This window comes from Oxyura jamaicensis, chromosome 7 (genome assembly GCF_011077185.1).
Source record: "Oxyura jamaicensis isolate SHBP4307 breed ruddy duck chromosome 7, BPBGC_Ojam_1.0, whole genome shotgun sequence".
Lineage (NCBI taxonomy): Eukaryota > Metazoa > Chordata > Aves > Anseriformes > Anatidae > Oxyura > Oxyura jamaicensis.
This window is the reverse complement of record NC_048899.1, coordinates 25570932-25591970: the sequence shown is the minus strand read 5'-3', so window position 1 is coordinate 25591970 and position 21039 is coordinate 25570932. Positions and strand designations below refer to the sequence as shown.

The 21039-nt window shown below is 53.0% G+C and overlaps 1 protein-coding gene and 1 non-coding gene across 24 annotated transcripts in view; one reads left to right on the top strand and one right to left on the bottom strand.

Moving 5' to 3' along the window:
* Positions 1 to 21039, bottom strand: part of CLASP1 (cytoplasmic linker associated protein 1) — a 160981-nt gene that overhangs the window by 126309 nt on the left and 13633 nt on the right. For all 23 annotated transcript variants that reach the window (XM_035331631.1, XM_035331628.1, XM_035331630.1 and 20 more), the window contains 4 exons: positions 2243 to 2321; positions 1955 to 2058; positions 1311 to 1402; positions 1149 to 1224 (listed from right to left, as the gene is read on the bottom strand). In XM_035331631.1, coding sequence (XP_035187522.1) covers positions 1149 to 1224; positions 1311 to 1402; positions 1955 to 2058; positions 2243 to 2321 — 351 coding nt within the window. The remainder of the gene's footprint in view (positions 1 to 1148; positions 1225 to 1310; positions 1403 to 1954; positions 2059 to 2242; positions 2322 to 21039) is intronic.
* LOC118170357 lies at positions 2817 to 2930 on the top strand. Its single transcript, XR_004752674.1, has one exon. It is a non-coding gene; the product is annotated as a U4atac minor spliceosomal RNA (small nuclear RNA).

Below are 21039 nucleotides of genomic sequence, written 5' to 3'. Positions count from 1 at the left end.
TTATTTTTCAGGAAGCATAACAGTATTTAAGTGATAACTAACTGATGCTCACCATGTTACATAAGCTCTCAATTAGCTAAAAATAAAACCAAAAATAAAAACACTCCTTCTGCAAAGGGCAGTAAGAAGCCTCTCCCCTCCCCAACAGAAGGGAAAAACTCTGCGCCACATCTCACCGAGAGAGGGCAGCATTGACTGAGCGTCCGCAGGCTCAGATGTCCCACGGCTCAGAAGGCACCCCCACAGGGGGGAGACTTGTATCTGACCAGCTCAGGCATGAGATGATTTAGTAAAGGGAGGCCCTGGCAGCCATGGAAGTATGGCCAACGTAAACGCTTTCCCCAGGTGCCCACCCCAGGCTTCCTCCCAGCTAAATACCCGCTCCAGACCCAGCTCACAAGTGCCACCCACGCTGGGCGGAGAATGGGGATATTCAAAGCCTGCAGGTGCCTGTGCTACATGGCATTGTGGGGAACCTTGCCTCCTCACCCCCTCTCTTCTCACTAACCTCGCTTGTTTGCATCTAATTTCAGGTTATGCTACAAGCTCTCCTCAGCAAGAGAGGTGTCTTTGCAACAGTCCTGGGGGCTGGCCTTATTTAGTAAGGTGTATAAAACAACAGAGCTGGGAAACAAGATATGGAAAAGGGAACAGAAAGCACATGGAAGTAACAGGCTTTTTTTTCCCCAGAACGTATTTTTGACTTGTACTGTGGATTTAAGGCTCCCATCCAGCTTAGCTCGCTTCTAGCCCTTAGTCACAATCTCCTCACAGAACTAGTGGCAGCGCACATGGCTAGGCTGTCAGACTGGTCCCATTTTGCCCTCCGTGCCTAGAGGGGTTCTTATCTGAAGTGCTCAGATGCTGCACTGAGCCCAGAGGGATCCCCCAGCCTCCCCTGCATTCAGATTTTTTGTTCTGTTCACATCACCTGCAGACTGATGCTGTTCTGTTGAAGTGCTGATGCGATTTAGATGTTGTTGTGGACATATTTCAAATCTCACCCATTCAAAACTAACCTAAGGAATTCCTAGCCAGCACTCACCGAGAGCAGCACAGTCAGCTAACTAGTCAGCCAGAACCCAGAGCCTCCTTACTGCCAGGACAATCAGCACACCTTTAAGAAGCAACTCGCACCAAACACCTACCTGGCTGTTGGGATCTCCAAGTAAGTTACAGATGTGTGGCACTATCTTACTCAGCGTTAAGCTCTGAGCTCCAGATCTGGCAATAAAGAACAAAAGGGCACGAATGTGAATGCCAGGACAAGCTTCTGTGCACAGCTTTGGTCTGCGGGAGGTTCAACTTACGCATTGAGTGTTGCGATAAGGCAGAGGCAGATCCCTTCTCTCGTCCGGAAATTCTTGTGTTTGAATCCTCCTAGCATCCTATCCCACACGTACTGTGGAAGACAGAAGAAGGTGAGACGGGAAAAAGGAAACAGAGAAAGAGAGACTATTTCTCCCAGCAGACACGCATGACATCATCTCTGAAGCTTATACATAAGCTTTACATCAATCCAGGCAGAACGGGACAGGTGGGAAACCATTTTTAGGTGCGACCAATTCTTTATTCTTTGCTGAATTCACCCTAACTCACCGCTAGCTAGAATACTTTTACTTACACAAAGTCAGTGTCTTCCAGCACCCAGAGCAATTACTGTGACATCCACTTAGCCCTTGCTGGGGAAAGGCAGCTAACGCTCACACCCTCCCCTGCACATGCCGACCACCAGGCACGCGACAGCATTCTCAAATGAGAACTCAGAACAGAAGCTGAAGGAGATGAGTTTCAGATGGGGGCACACAGGAAGAAGCCTTCTGATAGAAGAAAATGCCAGAAATAATTAACAACCCCGCAGAGCACCAGAGCACAGAAGCCACAAGGTCTCGAGCAGCTCCTTGCTCATCAGCCAGTCGCTCACTTGCACGCCTCGAAGGCTCATCAGGTGTACCTGAGGGTTAGCAGCTTGATCCATGATTTTCAGTAGCAAGGTCTGATCCTGCTCCCTCACTGAGTCTTTGGAGTCTCCCAGCCTGTCGAGCAAACTTGGCAGCACTGCAGGAAGAGAACAGCGACACCCCAAACTCTCAGAAGGAAACTGCCTCAACACCCCTTGGCTCCCCGGTATATTATTTCCCCCAGTTTATTATTTTATTTTTCCCCGTTACAAAAGCTCAGCCTCCTTCCAAGCTGCATTTCCGCAGCCCTGCACCCACGTGCCCCCACACGCAGCCCTTACCCGTGCCGATCTGGGCCTTGAAGCGGTCCTGCAGGCGCGACACCAGCGCAGAGAGGATGTCGATGCCCAGGAGGACCACCTGCAAGCAGAGCACAGGCAGCCTGTCAGCACGGGGGCAGCCGCGGGGCTCCTGGCGCGGCGGGGAGCCCCTTGACCTTTCTCTTCCCGGGGTGCTCGCTGCCAGGAGCCCGGCCGGGTGACCGCCAGGCAGTGCTAACGAGCGCCTCCCGCCTCATTGCGCTTCAGTGCGGGCCGGGGGCGCCCCGCGGCACCCCGCGCCCGGCAGGGGGCGCGCTCTGCCGCCGGCCCCGCCCCCTCGGGTGCTGTCCCCGCCCCCTATGCAAATCAGCTCCCCGCCGGCGCGGGGCACGCTGGGAAGCGCCCCGCCAGCCGCCGCCGCGGCTCCAACCGGCTCCGGGGAGGGGCAGGACGCGAGCTCGGGGGGCGGCGGGCACGCGGAGCGCGCCCCCGAGCGGCGGGGACGTGCGGGGGGTAGCGGCGGCGCGCGTCCCCTCGCCGTGACCCAGGCGGCGCTCGGCCGTCCCTCAGCGCGGGCGCGCGGGGAGCGGCCCCAACCGTCCTTATCTTGGGGTTGCGCGGCCGCCCGATGAACGCGTGGTGAGGGCGGCACTGCTAACGCCAGGCAACACACTCGGCGCCCGCTCCGCGCGGCGCAATTTTTGGAACCGCGCTGCGGCACGGCACGGCCTGCCCGGCGCCGCCTGCTCGCACACCGACACGGCCACGGAACGCGCAGCGCCGCCGTGCGCCTGCTGCTGCCGGCTCCCGGCCGCTGCGGGGCGACCGCGGCCTCTCGTTATCAACCACCCAGCAGCCGTCGGGACCCGGCGCCCCGCGGGAAGCGCTGCGGGGAGCCGCTGAGCCACGGTGGCCCCGGCCCGCTCTGCTGCCTCCCTGCTGGCTCCCCAGGAAGCCTCGCTCCCTGTGAGCGGCGCTCCTGCGAAATACCCTGTCTTGATACTGAAAAGCTGCCTTAAAATGTAAGAAAAACGAGTCAAAGCTTAACTTCCAAGAGCTCAAAGCGTCTGTCCATGGCACCTGGGTGGCACTGAAAGGCCTGCAGGCGGCCCCACGTGTCAGTGCAGGCTTTGAGTCTCAAAGTGCAAAAAGGAAATTGTAAGAGAACTCAGCCGTAGAATTAATATTTTAAGTATTCCTTAGCTAACCTTGGATTTACACGCAAAGGCCTGGAGAAGCACTGATGTACTCTAAACGAACACAACGTAGGGGTGAAGAAGAGCCCTTCCCAGACAGCACAAGCCCCAAGCGCAGGAGGAGCGGTACCTGCTCACCGCCCACCCCACCGCAGAACTGCCCGCCGGAGCAGCTCTAACTCCCCGGGACACGGGACATCCACACAGTGCGGTGCTCCCAAGATCGAGTGAGAGATGTTCTCTGCATTTGCTATTTTAGTCCTGAAGCCAAGCACGCGTGTGGGGCCAGGAGGCAGTAACACAACCCGCAGCAGACAGACGAACACGAGACCCCAGCACGACGGCCCTGGTACAGCCTGGCCACATGCACTACCCTGCCCGGCACGCTTTGCATCGTGAGCATCAAACAGAAACACAGCAGCAGCAGTTCCACTGGCACGACCCCAGGACGTGGCAGAAGAGCTGAGCAGGGGGAAGAACCCTGGACTAGCGATTCCAAGTCTCTCCGAAGCCACGAGCTGCCATCCAGCCCATCACACACCGCTTCCAAAAGTCACAAGCGATTCTGGATGCTGGGCCATCGATGTGCCATTCAACACAGCAGCAGCACCTCCAGGAGCAGCTGCCTGGGTGGGATGTCAGTTTTTCCACCAGAACGTGGACCACAGCCTCGTGGAATGACTTCCAGTGGAAAAACCCACCTCTTGCTTCTCATCATCCCCAGGTAGATTTCTAAAGACGCAGGATTTAGAAAAATTAATGAATTAATGTGGGAATTTAAGTTTCCAAACAGCGGTCCTGTAGCGACGTTTCTTCTGTTTTAAGATACCGACAAGAGGCCAGACATCTGTTTTGGATTTCAGAGAACAGGGAAAAAAACTACAGAACCCTTTCAGCGGGTTTTTCTGCCCTCCAGCGCAGCCATTCCCCGACCCCTCTGCACACGCTGCAGTCCCAGCCACGACTCTCAAACACCTCACCCATACGCTGTGAGGAGCAGAGCAGCTTCCCACAGGTCTTCTGGGGCGAGAAGAGCAGGGAGCATCCCCGTGCCCTGAGCCCCCCGCTGCTCTAACACAGAGCTCGGAGCACTTCTCACCCCCTCTAACTATTGTTTGCAAAACCCCAGCAGGCAGCAGTACCTCAGGAGCACCGCTCAGCCCCGGCTCAGCCCGCAGTGCCTGGGACAGCGACAAAGGGCAGCAAGGCCCACGAGCAGAGCGACTGCCTGACAGACCGCTGAGCTAGCAGCAACGACACTGTAAAACGAGCAAAAGAAATGGTTAATGAACGCCCTCCTTCGTTTGCAGGTCTGGGAGGAGAGGAGCATCTCAGTAAATAATGCATAGTTCTAGAGTGGAGCACGTCCCAGGGGGCCTCAAGTCTAATGCTGGGAGCATTAAGGAAAAATTTGTCAGGAACGATCACCAGATCACCACGGGGATGGTTTGTACAGCTACCGTTAGGGCACATAGGGACCTTTCTTGCTCAAAAGCAGAAAATCCTGGAACTATTTTTCTGGGTCCAGTAAAAATAGCCAATGGAGAAACAGCCCTGAGCTGATGTAAGGGCTACAGCCTGGCAGAACACATCAGGAATTCTCAGCAGCTGAAGGAAAGGCACCGCAGAGCACCAAGTCACCGCTACAGAGAACCCAGCAAGAAAAACGGGGGGAGGCCTACAGGAGCGTGACCAGCAACGTGTGGACACTACTTCCAGGAGAGCTGCCGAGGGTGCCGGGGTGAAGGAGCCGGGGGCCAGCCCCAACCCCTGCTGCCGAGCAGCACCTCAGGAGCTCAGGGCAAAGTGAAGCACCACGCACTGGGTGCAGGGCATCTCTTGCGGAGAGGTAGTAACAGTACGGCAGGGAAAGGAGAGGAGGGACGTTGTGATGCTCTGCTTTGTTCTCCATGGGAAACCCGAAAGCCCTTGTTCTGGCAGCCAGCAGATTGCTGGTGTAGCAACGTGCCTTATTAACAGCCCGGGTTGGTTTACCTCATCAAGGTGTTTCCCACCCCGTTGGAAGGGAAAGCCGGCTGCAGTGCTCACAGAAAGCCACAAACCATGCTGGCAATCTGCCTGCAGGCACAGCCACGTTAGCTGGGGCGTCTCTAGGCTCCTGGCACAGATGTGCTGACCCCAGCTTCAGCAGCAACACCTCCAAGAACAGAAAACGCTCAGCACATTGTAGATGGAAGCAGAAATGCTTATGAGGGGCCCGAGAGCACCTGGAAACGCTGCCGTAATCCCCAACACCCTAATGGTACAACAAACTCCACGGAGAAAAGAAGAAACATCCAAGATAGCTCTGCTAGCTGCAAAAAGAAAAACCACATCAAGACAACTGCCCACGTAGGCGAGGAGAGGGATGCCAGGTGCAGAAAGGAGCCCAGCTGGTGAAGGAATGCCTCCTCCACAGAGAACATGTCACTTCAGCAGGACCCTCTTCCTGCAGAGATGCTGCGTTAGCCCACAGGTTGGCTTCTTCTGGCCAACTTGAGCAGGCTGCTGGCCAAGCCCTCAGCAAACAGTGCTGCAGGACAGAGTCTGTGCTAGCAGGTACAAAGTCTCCAAGAAGAGCTGAAACTCTGGTCAGCTGGACACGCAGGAAGCCTGTACCAACCTTTAATGCAAGGGCACTGGCCTGAATTCTGCCCAAATTCCACCTCGGGTAAGCACAAAATCCCCGCCTGGAATTCCCCCTTGGTTTCTGCCAGAAAAGGCCTTTCTTCACTTTCTGTTGCTGAAGAGTGCTGGGAAGTGCTGAGAAGTGCTGCTAGCAGCCAAGTAAATAAGCAACTGATTTTATAGCTCCCAAAGAGCCCTGAAGGTTCAATTGTTTAGAAAAAATAGCACAAAGTATTTACTGGGCAGTGGAGCTGGAGGAAAAGGTGAAAGCCAGACTACATTTAACAACCACAAAAAGCAATACAAAGAGGCTTCTCACATGCTCCTCACCTGCAGCCATAAAGGAATACCAATTCCAGCCACGTCTCTGTGCAACCAACCTCTGGGCTGAGCTGGCTCTCCCAGCAACTGCCACAGCAGCTTGGAAACAGGAGCATCCAAGCAACGTTCTCACACAGAACGTGTCCTTCCAGCACGTTCAGCAGATCTTCACGCAAGTTTTAGCTACAACAGATCAAGCACGTGCTGAACACCTGTGCAGTAGCTCACGGACAGCTCTTCACAAGAATCACAAGAAGAGGATTTCAAAAGCTGGTGTGACAAAACTGCAAGCTGGGGTTCCCAGAGAACCAAGTAGGACCCTGACATGTCAGGGAAAGAGCCAGACGTGTGGAGAAGCACCAAGAAGCCAGCCTCCAGGACTAAGCATCACTTGTAGGTGTGGAGGATCTCACCTGCTCCCAGCCCCTGGGGCCGAAGGGGCAGCAGCCCCGGCAGAAGCAGGAAGCAGTGCCCTCGAGGGATGCCCCAAGGTACACGCAGGTGGAGAGGAGATGGGGCACTTCCACACTGCGGTCCCACCGCTGAGCTGCTCACCTGAGCAAGCCCCCGAATGCAAAGGCTCTGTGCCCGCTTACAACCAAAGGCTAGCCGTCGGCAATGCTTTCCACACGCTCCAGAACCAGACCCCACGTGCCCCAAACGCACAGGAAAACAGCATTCTTCTCCTTCCTAAACACATTCCCCTCTTCAACTCCCCCTGACCCACGCGCCTGCCCCTTTGCCTTGTTGGCTGTCACTGCCAAGATCTGGAGCGACAGCTGAAGCACGGCTCTGCCGAGCTCCCACACGAGCCCCCGACATCTGCTCCTCCCTCAGCTGCAAGCAGGCAGCCCCAGTCCTCCCCAGCAGACACTCAGCTACAGGACAGGAGTGTGGCACAACGCATCTGAGTTCGGGCACAGCCTCAGGCCACAACGTGCATGGTCAGAAACCTCTTCCTAAAAGGTTTTGCCACCCCGAGCAGGCTACCTACCACACAGACCTAGGGGCTGAGGAACCTGACATCTTGGGGCTGAAATGGTTGGGGTCATCCCCCCAGGGGTGTTCATCTGTTCAGAGGTTTTACGGAAGTCACTGAATTCCTGCAGAAGGACATAAAACTGAGCACAAATGCCTCCAGGGAAGAAGGAGGGAATTCATCCTGCGTTGTGTGACGGAGCCAGCATTTTCTGAAGGGGAAAGAACGAGCTCAGAGAGCGGCTGACAGCACGAGTGGAGAATGATAGGGACAAACCACACACACTTTGGCTCTCTACTTCTAGAAGCACATTGAAGCAGGTGAGGCCAATAGCTCCCATCAACACTCCAGTGTCTCAGCTGCACTGGGAAAGCACTCTTGGGCTGGGAGTCCACAGAAAGCATCCCTCACTTCTGTGGGTTCATACTAGAAGGGAATTAATTCAACGTTTAACTGAACCATCAGCTCTTGGATTAATTACTTCAGATGGTTCTCTTACGAAACAGAAATTCATGAGAGGAACAGAAGCCACACGTGTACCACACGAACCCACCCAGCTTCCGTACAGACACCGACACGGCGGGTCCACCTCCTGGACGGGCTCTACTCACCCCCACTGCCTTCAGCACCTTCTGCTCTCCTTCACAGCTCCAGCAGTATTTTCAACATGACAACGGGTTTTAATGATTATTTTAATTGAGAGCTTAAAAGATCAACTGTTTTGGTTTGCAGTTCAGTCATTTCTCAGAGAGGTTTACCCTCACTGGACATTTGTCAACTGAAAGTGTTCTGCTGAACAGGACGCTCGCTGTTTTACTGTGTTTTTATACAGAACAGCAAAGTGAACAGCATAGCACGCTTTTATAAAAATGCAAGAAATTAAGCAACTGAATATAGCTTAGTAAAAAGATGGTGTCATACTACAGGGGGGAGGTTGCTACACACAGCACAGATCTGAAGATTGCAAAGCAATGCTGAAGAATAACTGCAGCCTGCTGGATCTGAGCTACATTTCCCCTAAGAAGAGGAAAGGGAACAATAAACTCCCAAATTACTCCAGTTAAAAATCATCTGGTCCCACTAACACAGTGTAAAAATAATTGTAGCTTGCAAAGCAAGCTCCATCGAACCAGCCACCACAGGCAGGTTCAGAGGATTTGGGCCTTTTTTTAGGGGGGGGGCACTACGGGATTCTAGCAGAGGCCTGGTGAAGTTTTCTAACATGCAAATTAGGTGCCAGCTTAAGCTGAAATCAGCAGCACCACAGGCACCAACGCCCCCAACAAGCGCCCTTCCCATCTTCGAAGCCTTTTCCTTCCATGCTGCCTCACCCCTTTTACCCGTACCGGCTGGACATTACGCAAGCCCTCCTGTTCCCAAACCGAAGGTAGTTTCTCCGCTTTGTAGCAACTACTCCAAACAAGAAGTGCCTCATTATCTGAGATGAAAACAAATGAAGGAATATGTTTTATGCATAAGTGAAAGCCTAAAAGCTCCAAGAACTAAGAGGTGATGTTGTGGTAGATTCTCAAATAGGACAGCCAGGATGCTGGACACAGCACCGTGACGCCGTTGCGCTGACCTGAAGAGCTCGCCAGTTTGTCTCCTCCCATCCCAGCCAGCCCTCCTGCACATTCCGCACGGAGGCACAAGACAAAAGCTCTTCAAGCTTCAGAGCCAGAAGAGGGCTCACCAATAAAATCAGGTTGCAAGGGGGCTGCAGAGGCCAGCAGTTCAGCACGCTCCCCACCCTACTGCTCCAAATTAGATCAGGTTGGTCACGCTTACACAAATCGCTTTGGTTCGAGTCTCAACATCTAGGCCTTCAGCTGCCACTAATTTCAAGCGTTCATTAAAACTCACAGAAGCTTGATGTATTCTAGTTAGAAGCAGTCCTGTTAATTTATGAATGGATTTAATGAGCTTCTGTGTCACCACCAAGACCTTGCTGGCAGGAAGCAAAACAGCAACACAGATTTTTTTTGGATCCTTCTCCAGGCACAGAAGCCCAATACAGACAACTCTCTGAGGTCCCTGAAGGCTCCAGCTACCCGATCCGACCCACGCCAAGCCTGCATTGCACCAGTTTCACGCAGGTGAAAAGGAGCTAGACACGGATCAAGCAGCAAGAGCAGCACACGTGTGTGCGTGTCTGGAGTTCCAGGCATAGCAGGAATCAGTACACTCTTCTCATTAATGAAAGAGCACCAGGCTTTAGGCTTATTTATCTAGGAGGTTTTGTTTAACTTGACAACAAGGGATAAAAGTAAGAAGTTCAAAGCCATACACAGCGATAGGCTCCAATTGCTCTTCCTATCAGTCTGTGACAACAGCAACCTGGCTCGGGGAGAAGGAAGAGCTGCTGCCTGCGAGCCTCCTGCAGCCCGTGGCACGGAGCCTGTTTCAGAAGAACAGAGATTGAGTTTCACACATCAGGCCAGGAAACATCGCTTAGACAAAGAGGAGTTAAGATGTGGCGATGCCCAGGGCTAACACCTAGAAATAAAATATCCTTTCCTGATAACACCGCTCCTGGTACTGATTAGAGAGATCCAGCGACTGCTTTTGCTTCAGCACAGATGTTATAAGGAAAGTCTAACAGCTCAGTTGCTGAGTCTCCACAAAATGAACAGCATCAAGTGGTTACAAAGGGAATCCAGCTGCAGTTACGCCTCTTTTGTGCCCTTCATTTATTTCCTCCTGCAAAATCGGGGCTAACAGCACTTTCCAGCACCCTCGCAAGATGGGGAGAAAATATAAACTCATGATTTTCAAGAGCTTTCACATCCTCATCTGGAACTACAGAGCATTATTACTACCATAAACTTGTCACGGTGAGATCTAGCAGTGCGGTCTGCATCTTGGAAAAAGTCTGATCTGGCTACCCCGCAGAGGCCTGCCTGCAGCGCTGGGGCCGTGCCAGCACGCAGCCCAGTTACAGAGGGGCCAAAGACCCATACGTGCAGGAAAAACGGCCCCGCAGAGCTACTCCGTACGCTCACATCGCCATTTAAAGAGATTTCTCCTCCCTCCTTCAAAAGACTGAAAATACTTTGAGAGCATCCATGCATGTTCTGTGCCTTGTCTTCCCATTCATACATCAAAGAAGGTGCCACAAACACAAAAAAAGGGAGGCAGAGCACAGATTCTTCTTTAACTCCTTCTTTATAGGGAAGAACCGCAGGAGAACACAGACCCTGCACTCTTCCGACACATTTTGACTTTTCATCAGCCAAACCTAAGGGCTGGAGCTGGACGTGGCACTGTGATGCCGTTCGGGTGACCTGCTGCTGCAGGCCTGGCTCTGACCCGTCAGACCCCCAGGAACCCCGAAGCTGACGGCAGTTGTCTGCACTCACATCCTTCTCCCCAGGAACCGAACAGCAGGAGTCAGGCACCGCACGTGTCGTGCCTTTAGATGGCTTAGTTCAGCCCTTCAAGGCTACCTGAAGCGTATTAGGAGGGAAAAAGAACAGTTGCAGAAACAGATTTCAGACACTAAGCTCTTGGAGTCTGCCAGGCAGCCTGAATGCTCTTTGAAGAGTCCCAGTGCCTTTAATTCGCACTGCCACGTTCGCTTGCGGCAGTTCCTCCAGCCAGGCTGACAACCCAACACCGTGACCCAGGTGTCTGCCACCACGTGGAAGCCTCGCGACGCTGTCTCCTGGGTACGGCTGTAGCTGTGCTCGCCCCATCTGCCCGCGTGCTCTTTTCCCTGCCGCGTGCCGAGCCTTCCTCGAGGTAAGGAGAAGCATCTCTGCCCACGACAATGCCTGCAGAGCTTTTTTTTTTTTTTTTTCCCTCAGAGACATTTTCCTAGCATGGCCTCCCACAAGAAGGGTGGTGATCAACTCCTCCCCGATCATCCAGGAGAAGGATAAAGAGAAATCCTCTTAGATTAGCTGGAAAGGAAATCAGCACAACGAGCAGAAGGGCACTGAAACGGGGAAATTCAGGAGGCTTGGAAATCCTCAAAGGACCTATTTAAAGCGTAGGTTGGACAAACGTCTGACAAGACACCCAGGCACATTTGGTTGCCATCTCTGAACAATAAACTGGATGAGACCATTTCCCAAGGCCCTCTACATTGCAATATCTACAGAGCCTCCGGGTTTCTTCCTTGCCACGAGAAATACAATTAATAGCAGCAAAAAGTTCATTTACCAGCTGGCAAACATTCTGCACAAACAACAGAAGGCAAATTGGCAATAGACTCTATTAACAACCCACTGCAGATATAAATGACACTGGCAAATCCAAGTTACCCCCAGGGCAGAGCTGACACCCTGGTGAGCCAAACTTTGTAACATTGGCTTAGCTCAAGAGTAATGGACAGCCACGGAGCAGGGATAGGTAAAGGTGAGACGCAGAGTCCTTCTGCCGTGCCTGAAACCCGAACCGCGTCCACCCTTTCCTTCCCTGCAGGACCCTTACCCCTACACCAGTGACCCGAACTGAAACAGAAGCATGAGCAGGACTTCTTTACACAACTACTTCGGGCCCAACTCTGGGAAGCTGGAAGCATGCATCACAGGAGATCTCCTGGAAGACCAGACAAGGGAGGCTCTCTCAGAGAAGTGCTTCCTTCTTGCTGCAAGAGGCAAGCAGGCATTTGGACTCCCTCACAGCTGCCCCGAGACCCAACGAAACTCCTCCTACTGGGGACATTTGTTATTCCTGTTATTTAACAGCAAACAATAGCTCTGAAACTTCTGGCTATTCAGAAGAGCTTTCTGATCACCCATACTTCTAATTTACAGACCACACATGCCAGACACTGCATGAAAGGAATCAATGTTGGCACATTCAGCAAGTCCTGTCTGTTTCCCTCTCAGTACAACTCAGCTGTGCTGCTTTGCCACAGCAACACCCGCTTCTAGGGCCAGGCCTAACCCAGAGCAGCCCCTGCCCAGTTACCTGAACCCCTTTCCGCAGCACTACACGCGAGCTGATCCATGCAAAAAGCCCCCAGGCCACAAAACTCAATATAAAACTCACTTCAGACCCGCAGTGCTTTAGTTCACTAGGGACACATTTCAGTCACACTGCACGAAGTGGTGCCACAACACGGGAACTGGCAGATATTCCCAAGCACGATGGTGCGGGCAGCACCTTCCCCCCGTGCGCATCAGAGGCCCCGAGCGAGGTCCCTGCTCAGCGCACACCCCTACCCGGTGCTGGCTTGGGGGGGCAGGAGGCCACGGCTCACAGCGACAGGGACCCAGAGGGCACCCCTGTCACCAGCACAGGAGCACCCCAGTAACCGCAGGGGGCTTGGCCTCAGCCCTGATTTCCACTCATCACCAGAAGCCTGCACAACCAAGTCTCCAGTTCAACAAGCACGTTTTCCCAAAACGTCAGGGAAGAGGCTCACGAGGAGGAGGACCTCCTGTGCTCACGCAGCCCGTGCTGTACGTGGCAGAGCTGCCAGCTGCACCGAGCCCCTGCCCGCCCAGCTGCTGGGCACTCAGAGCAGCCTGGTCGCGGTGCAGACCTGCGGCTTGCTAACCTGGATTGGGTCATCACACTGCCGCAAGCCAGAGCCAAAAGCAGGCTCCTCAGTGTTAACTGTTCTTTGCTATCGCTCTCCTCTGACATTAAAGAAAATCCACGCAGTTCCTTCACAGGTCAGGCCCAGTGGCTAACCAGGAGCTGTAACAGCAGCTTGATTCTCTAAACCTAGAGTATGCCACACACTGAGAGGAGGAGGAGGAACAGCAGGGCTCTGCCCTCCTGCCATCCACCTCCCAGGAGCCCAGCACTCTGGAGGCACAACCAACTGCTGCTGAGGCCACTGGCTCAGCCCCAGCTACGCCCTTCCCGTGGCTCCTCAGCAAATTCACTCTGGTTGTTTCAGGAACTGGGCAAACTGGACCAGACCCAGCAACTGGATCCTGCCAGCTCACTTCTCCCTTCGTTAAGCATCCTTCTCAAGACCTGAGGGAACAAAGCATCATTAACTTGGAATGAGAAGCATCTGCATGGGGCTTTTGCTTGAACACCTGCACATACATGCAAGCAGGAGAGAAAACACCTTTTCCCCTGGAGCTAACCCCTGCAGGGGCACCTGCTTCCCCAGCAAGCCTTTGCACCAGGAGAAAGGCACTTCCCACTCGGCTCCTCACGGTTCAGCAACCTAGACAGATGGTCTCTGGCTTGTAATTGAAATCTTCAGAGGTGCGCACAAAAGGCGGAAGAAGAGTGTGAGAAATAGCCAAGGATTTCCTCCCCGGCACAGCATCTCCTTGCCTGTCAGCCTACTCAAGGCAGACAGACGAGAGCTCTCCCCCCTCGTCTGGTGGCGGGTGTTCTCCCCACGCTGGTGCCGTGCCTCTCCCACCAAGCGGCTGTGATAATACCACACACCGGTCACTTGCTCTCCAGCAGGCCAAGGAGGCTCCAAAATCACCTGGCACGTCACGGCTTTGGGCACCCCGTCTGCCAGAGCTGCAGTGGGCAGACAGCAGGCAGGGAGGCAGCAATGGGCCCCGGGAGCCACATAGCGTGAGGGAGCTGCTGGCAAAGGAAGTGACAGGAGGAAGAGTTTCTCCACAGGAAGCAGGAGGCTGCGAGAAAGAACCTGTATGCTGCTCCACAAGCCGTTGCACTTCTTCGGGGCCATTTCTTTCCCATTAAGAGGGCAGATTGGGAGCAGGGCTCACTGCAAGTATCCTGCACCGCTTCCTAGTCGAGTCCCACGAGGCCTTAAGTCTGCAGATCCATAAAGAAAGGGTGGGAAAGAGAAAACTGCTTGTAAAATAAAGCCAAGGGAAGAAGGAGAGAGGCTCCTGCCTGGAAAGGGGGCACAGGACGTGAGGCAGGGCACTCACCCCATGAGCACGATGCGCTTCACCGACCTCCCCGAGAGCAGCGCAGGGCCAGCAAGAGTTCGGAAATCCTCTGGCCTGCCTCCAAGTTGTTTTCTGTAGGATCGCCGTGCAACTGGGTGAAATACAGACCGCATACACCCTCTGCACAACTGCCTGGTGACTACAGAGCACAGCATCGATATTTACAGCAGTCCTCTTCCCTTTTCAGCAAGCCACCTTTGTGCCAAGCTCATCATTAAAGCAGGTGAAGAGCAGCATGCTAGAGTGATGGGTTTAGCCATTTTGCTGGTTTGAAAAGTACTTCCAGATCCTTCTGGATGAAAAGCAGAGTTAAAAAATATATATATATTAATCTCATTCCTTCCAAAACCATTTTATTTTCTTTCTTTTGATCTAGCATCAAAGCCTTTCAGGACGTGCATAGCATTAACTGTGCCAGTCAGAAGCTCAGCGCATCTCCAACCCAACCATTTCCAGGGTATGTAGGGGAAAAGAATGTGCATTAAGGATTGCTACATCAGGTCTTGCGAGACTGGGGAGAAGCACGGGCTCCTCCTAGCAGGCAGGACTTGTTAGGAGAAAGGGTTGTTTTTTCTTGTTGTTTTGTCTTGTTTTAAAGAGACCCAACAGCACGATCTGCACCGAAGGAGCCCCCAAAAGGCTCCAGCACAAGTGTTTGAGACGGACACGGTCTGTACCGCGTGGGAGCACTACAGCAGGCGTGGCCCATCGCCACAGTCCGAGACCCACCAGGCCTGGAAAACCACCTGAAGACTAACGGGTGAGGCTCAAACATCCTCAGTGCAGACTGATCACTTACCATTCACTCCTAATAAAAGAGCATCAGCAAAAGGGAGCCCTGCAGCCCCTCTGGGACAGGCACACTCCGCTCCTTGCCTCTCCCCTAGCAGACTCCTGTGCCCAGACACCGACCTGCTTTCAGCGAAGAGCTGGAGCTCACTGCTCTGAGAGGAAGATTAGCTGTGCAAGTCAAATGAACAACGTATGCTTCTTTTCAAGTTGCCTTTTCATCTTTTGATGCCAGATAAAAGAGAAAGGATCCATCTCACAGGTATGCAAGCGTTCCTAAATTGAGCACTGAACAGCAGAGGCTCGAAACACAGCCACAAAGATGAAAACAATACCCACATGCAGCTGAAGTGTGTCAGCTGCAAACACACCAAGCCTGCCAGCAAGGAAGAGGACAATCTTGTGGCGAAGGGCCCCCCTCAGCCTTACCTTGGGTCCATTCCCATCTCTCTCCCTGCCGAGCCTCAGCCCCCGTTCAGAGGAGCACAGCACACCTCCCTCCAGTCCTTACAGGAACCCGAACCATGCCGCAGGTCCTGGGGCAATCGAGTTCAGCTGGGAGCTCTTCCACACTCCTCATTCTTAGCTCTTGGATTTGTTACAGAGCAAGAACCCAGCCAGATGTGATGTGGAGCACAACTCAAGCACCCAGGTGATCACCAGCACCAAAGCACGTAGCATCCTGTACAAGGACACCACACCGCTCAGTGATCGGAGCCTCAGCTCCAAAGCACAATTCCCTTGGCAATTCTGGTTGGTCAGCTGCTTTCCTCATGGACATTTACACCTATAATGGTTCTGTGCAAGTCCAGTGACATTCTGAATTTTCTCCAAAACAGCCAAGAACAGATTTTGAGCGGCAGCAGGAGCTCATGAGGTCAGTTACTGACACCCTGCCCCGTCCAGTTCATACAATCCCAGCCAGTCCCCTCCTGCACTGACACCAATTCTGTGCTGTGAATAACGCCGTTCTGGAGCAGCATCAGGGCTTAGCCTGGTTTAAGATCTTCAAATCAAATAAAGGAAGAAGATGAGAACTCGGAATTCTGAACACTGGTTTATTTTTCATTAACAATGCAAACACTGCATGCACCGTACCCAACGCAGATGTAAGCGGTTTTCTCACCTGCAGAAGAAAGGATCCCTCCCGCCTCCCCCCCAAGACCTATGTGCAGTGGGTTTCTCATTTCTGAGGTGTGTTACTTGCACCCCTTGCTGGTGAGGATGTGGGTTATTATAGCGCAAATGTGAGCCTACAGGCAATTGCCTCACTTCTTTTATAGCTCCCTGAGTGATAATCTGAGTTCCACAGGGCCAGATCACAGGTGGAAGCTGGTGCACTCCACCGGGCTGCAAACATGCAGAGAGGGCTCATGTTGTCCTTGCGGCAGTTCTGTGGCAGCCCAAAAAAACACTGCAACCACCACAGAACAGACACAGAACAGATATGGTTTTTCCCCATCTTCTGCTTCATAACAATCTTTACACGAAACACAGCGTCTTTCACAAAGATGCCACACTCACACAACGCCCGGTAACTGGCATGGAAGACAAGTGCTGATCCAAAGCTGCATTTAATCGGCTATAAAAAAAGCTGTGTTAAGAAAAGCAATGCGTTTTCACTTCAAAACCACAAAAAGTATCACAAGGAAATACAGACTCACAAGCTCCCAATAAGGAGAATCACAAACTTCAATCACGCTCTGACTTGTGTAACAGCAGAGCAAATAGGATTAGTTATCCCCAATCACTTATTACAAGCACTCCAAGAGTTAAACCTACAAAAAATAAGAGGGATCTTTCAGAAGCTAGCTGTGCTATTGTTATTCGCCCCAAATCTTGCCCCACCTCCAAGGAGCCTGCATTTGGGCATGTGTTAAGCAGGTGGGGTCAATCTGCGTTTTGTCTCAGTTTAATGGCAGCAGGAGCTGCTAATGAAGCTCCAGACTTGCCATTGTCCCAGCCCCACCACACCTTTCCTGATTAAAGGAGGCAGCTTTCAGAGCATTTTTGTTGCTGCTCAGCCAAGTCTGGCTGTAGAGCTGTTTCCTGGCGTACATTCCCTTACCCAAGCTGCTGCTCTCACTTGCCACAGCCCATCTGATGCCCCAGAAGCCACCCCAGCACCACCTTTCTTTTCCCGGCTCCCAGCCTGAAGACGCCAGTGCCCCACGTCTGCTGACGGCTTCGAAGTAAGCAGAAGGAACAGGCTTGAGTCACCTCCCTGCCCTCCCCAAGGTTTTTCTTGGCTCGCCTCCCACCCCAATGAACACCATCTCATCAGCACCCTGCCCTCAGCCACCTCCCTTTGCCTGTGCTCACCTCGCCCAGCCTTTGCTCAGCACCGTCCTTGGGCTGTGGCAGCACTGAACAAGCCCCACAGGCTGAGAGCATGCAAACAGCAGGAACGCACCACAAACCTCTGCAGGCCGTCAGCTACCCCAGCCCTGTCCCAAGAAACTCGCGTTAGGGACTGAAGGCTCTGGAAGGAGGACATCAGTACCTCTTCCTTCTGATGTTTCTTAAATCCTTGGCACTTCTGCTTACCGCAGTGAGCAAAGCCATACCAAAACGTTTCCAGGTCACAGAAATAACTATAGAAATTACTCTTTACAAGAAAGATTTTTCTTGTATGTTCCTCAAAAAGAACAGAAGCCATTGCACCAACTATTTACACACAATTACATAAAAAGGCAATGGCACAGAGAAGGCACGCTTGCCCATTTTAGCTCACAGCAAAGGATGCAGAAGCAAAGCGCCAGCCAGCTCTACCCGCTGCTGGCATGGGCGAAGGCACGAGGAGATGCCAGGGCTGTCCCCGGAGGCACCGCTAGACACCAGCCTCCAACCTCAGGCACTCCAAGCCCTACAAAGCAGCGTAACCCACACCCCAGCGGGTACCCCAAATAGCCCGCTCCCTCACCGTGTCCCCCTGCCTGTGGTCTCTGCACACACACACACACACACACACAGTCCCTTTAGCCAAAGCCCTACAACAGCCCCCAACTTCTGCCCTTCGACTGTATGAGGGGATAAAACCTGCCAAAGCAATCCAGCACCTCTCTCCTGCAGCCCTGCCTATTTCCCAGCCTTAGCTCCACCCGTCTCCTTCCTCAGACCTTTCCTCCCACCGCCCCTCCAGGTCTCTCTCTCTCAAGTCTTCCATGTTCTGATTCATTTTTAGACCAAATCTCCCTCTCCGTTCTCCTTTCAGCCAGCTCACCCTCACGGACCACATCCGTCTCCACGTTCACAGTCATTAAAAAGCAACAATGGCCAACTCGAGAACCGACACCTCAGGAGCAGACTATGTCACCTTACAGACTATGTGACCTCCTGCACGGGACAGAGGCATGCCGCAGGAGAAACAAGACTTCTCCCTGCCGAGGAACCCCAAGGAGACCTCCTGAGTTCACCAAGTTCACCCGCAGCACTTCCACAGCACCCAAGATCCTGCCTTTCCCACCTGTCCTAACCGATGGGAAATGCTCAGGCAGCTCTCAGCAGCCTTTCCTGCTACAGCATATCCAGTCCCTTCCAGCTTTGCCAACTCTGGTGCTGTCCCTTTTGTATCACTGCTGCTGCAGGGGGAATTTTCTTACCCCTTTATCTTGCCAAGGGTGATCCTTCTCACAGCCCCATCCTTCTCCAGCATTTCCACATATTGAGGTTTTCATCCCTGCACCGCCACAGCGCTGTCACTTGGCTCGAGATGTCTGCCCTTGCTTCCCCACTCATCTGTGCCGCCAGCTCCCATCACCCTTGCCCTCACACAGAGGTTTTCAGACAAGTTTTCACCACACATGCCCTTCTGCGTGGGAAAAGCTCCTCACTCACTTTCATTAAGCTCACTACAATAGGAAACTCCAGATGACAGACGGATGAAATCACAGGGAGAGAATGGGACCTACACATTAAAGCCTCAAAGATCAATGAGAAAACCTGGATTTCGATGGGGACCAGCGCCAGTGGAGGCTTTCACAAGGAGAGCACTGATTCTTACTTGCAGTCTGGCCATGCTACCTGGTAACAGCTTTCTGAAGGCCTCAAGGAACAGCTAAGGCAGAAGAGGTGGAGAGCAGACTTCCAGGAAGGCCACCTGCTCAAGCCTGGGTGAGAAGCTTTAGCCAGCCAGCAGATCAAGTATGTCAATCTGTAAGAGCAGGTACCTTCTAAAACCCATGAGCACTCGTAGCTTCCCACACAGCATCAATCACTGCAGGAGAAATTCCTCCTGGGGGCCCAGCAGCTCAGGCATGTACATGACAGCAGCACACCAACGGCAGCCCTCATCCCGCAGGGTGCAACGCTGCGGCGCTCCCTGGTCCTTCTCACCTACACAGCCTGCTTCTCCAGGGCCTTCATTAAAAGCCAGCAGTATACGCCAGCATCTGCCCAAGGATCACTGTGGCCACAGCAGTCTGATTAAAGATGAGAACATGCCCGGGTCTGTTGTCTGTTGAGGGGCAGAGAGGTAAGCAGTCCGGTGCAGCAGGCACAGGTGGCATCCCTTCATTTAAGCGCTGAAGATGCAAAGTTCTCCTGAATGGCTGAAAGCAGGTGTTTGTTGGTGTCACTGCATGAACTGCCATGCACTCACTGCAACTCTTCCCATGAGACCTAACGTGCCTGTGCCACCTGCTATCAGTCAGAGGGAGCTGTGCGAACACATGGCCAAACCCAGCCCTTCAGCAGAACTCAGCCACATGCAGTTAAAGCTCTGGGCCCACTCCCACTGATTTTCCTTCCTGTAGCTGAAGTCCCAGCCACACCACTGGCAAGAAGCTGTCTTGCTTTCCACGCTCTGATAACTGGGACTCTTTGCTCTGGCTCCTGAATAGTCAAATGTTGCTTTGTTTTAAAGCTTCATATTTGGCACAAGCGCAGTACCAGATGAGGAACATAGCAGGTCTTGTCTAGTTAAAAATGAGATCTGATCTAGGAAGAAAGTAACGAACAGTTTGTGGGAGGCAGCATTCACTTGGAGAGAATCAGAGACTGCTCGTCTCCACCGTGACCCACCCGCTCCCTCCTGCGTTTGGCGGCACAGCAGGCAACGTGCAGGACACAAGCGTGGGACAGCGCTAAGGGACACGCAGCACGACACGTAGCACAGCCCTGCCCTCAGGAGCCTGGAGCTCCGAGCACCCTATCAGCAGGACAGCACAGGCCACACTGAGCCCCAGCTGGGCTCAGCAGCGTTACCTTGGGCAGCACATTTCAGAGCCACGCTCCCAAGTCTGCGACGAACCTAAGCTGCCATCCTGTCATCACAGGCATCTTAAAAGCATGTACGTGAGAGCTGACCCACATGGGCACCGCTGACCCCGGGATGCTTAGCATTTACGTGGCAATCAATTTTATTAGAAAACCAAGTACCAAGCTTTAAGGCCTGGACTGTAAACTCCGATAGGGTGGATGAAGCTAGGTGGCCCGAGGGCCCTTACAAACCAAATTATCCTGTACTCTTATGAGCCAGTCCTCCAACGTGCAGGGGATCTTACTGCTCTGTCTCAAAAGGCAACTGCTGCCGCAGGAAGGATGCCAGGGTCAGTCACCACCCTGGAAGTAGCCCTGCACCAGACCGCCTCATCTAGTGGGCTGCTCCTCCAAGAGCGAGCACAGCTCGCTTAAAGCTAAGGACAGAGCAGAAGTTAAAGAAATGAGCCAGGACTAGAGAAACGCATGTACTTTCTGTACATCAGGGATTTTTCAGTCTGGTTTTTAAGGAAAAGATGCTTACGTAACTGTATTATGCACATATTATTCAGATGCTCCCCCCGTAACTTCTGAATTCTTTAACCAATTCCAACAAACACGAGGAAAACCACAGCATTATATACCAACGACTCTGCACAGAGAGAGCCAAAGGAAATGAGGCTCAACAAAAGCAACTCTGCTTACAAAATAATTTAAAATAGATGGAGGCAATCAGATCCCACTGCCAAGGGGATTCCTAGGAGGTGATTTTTCAGGCCGGAGTTCCAAGGGTGAGACAAGAACGGCTTCCAGGTAATGATCCTCAGCCAGGAACCCCCGTGGCAGGGAAACAAG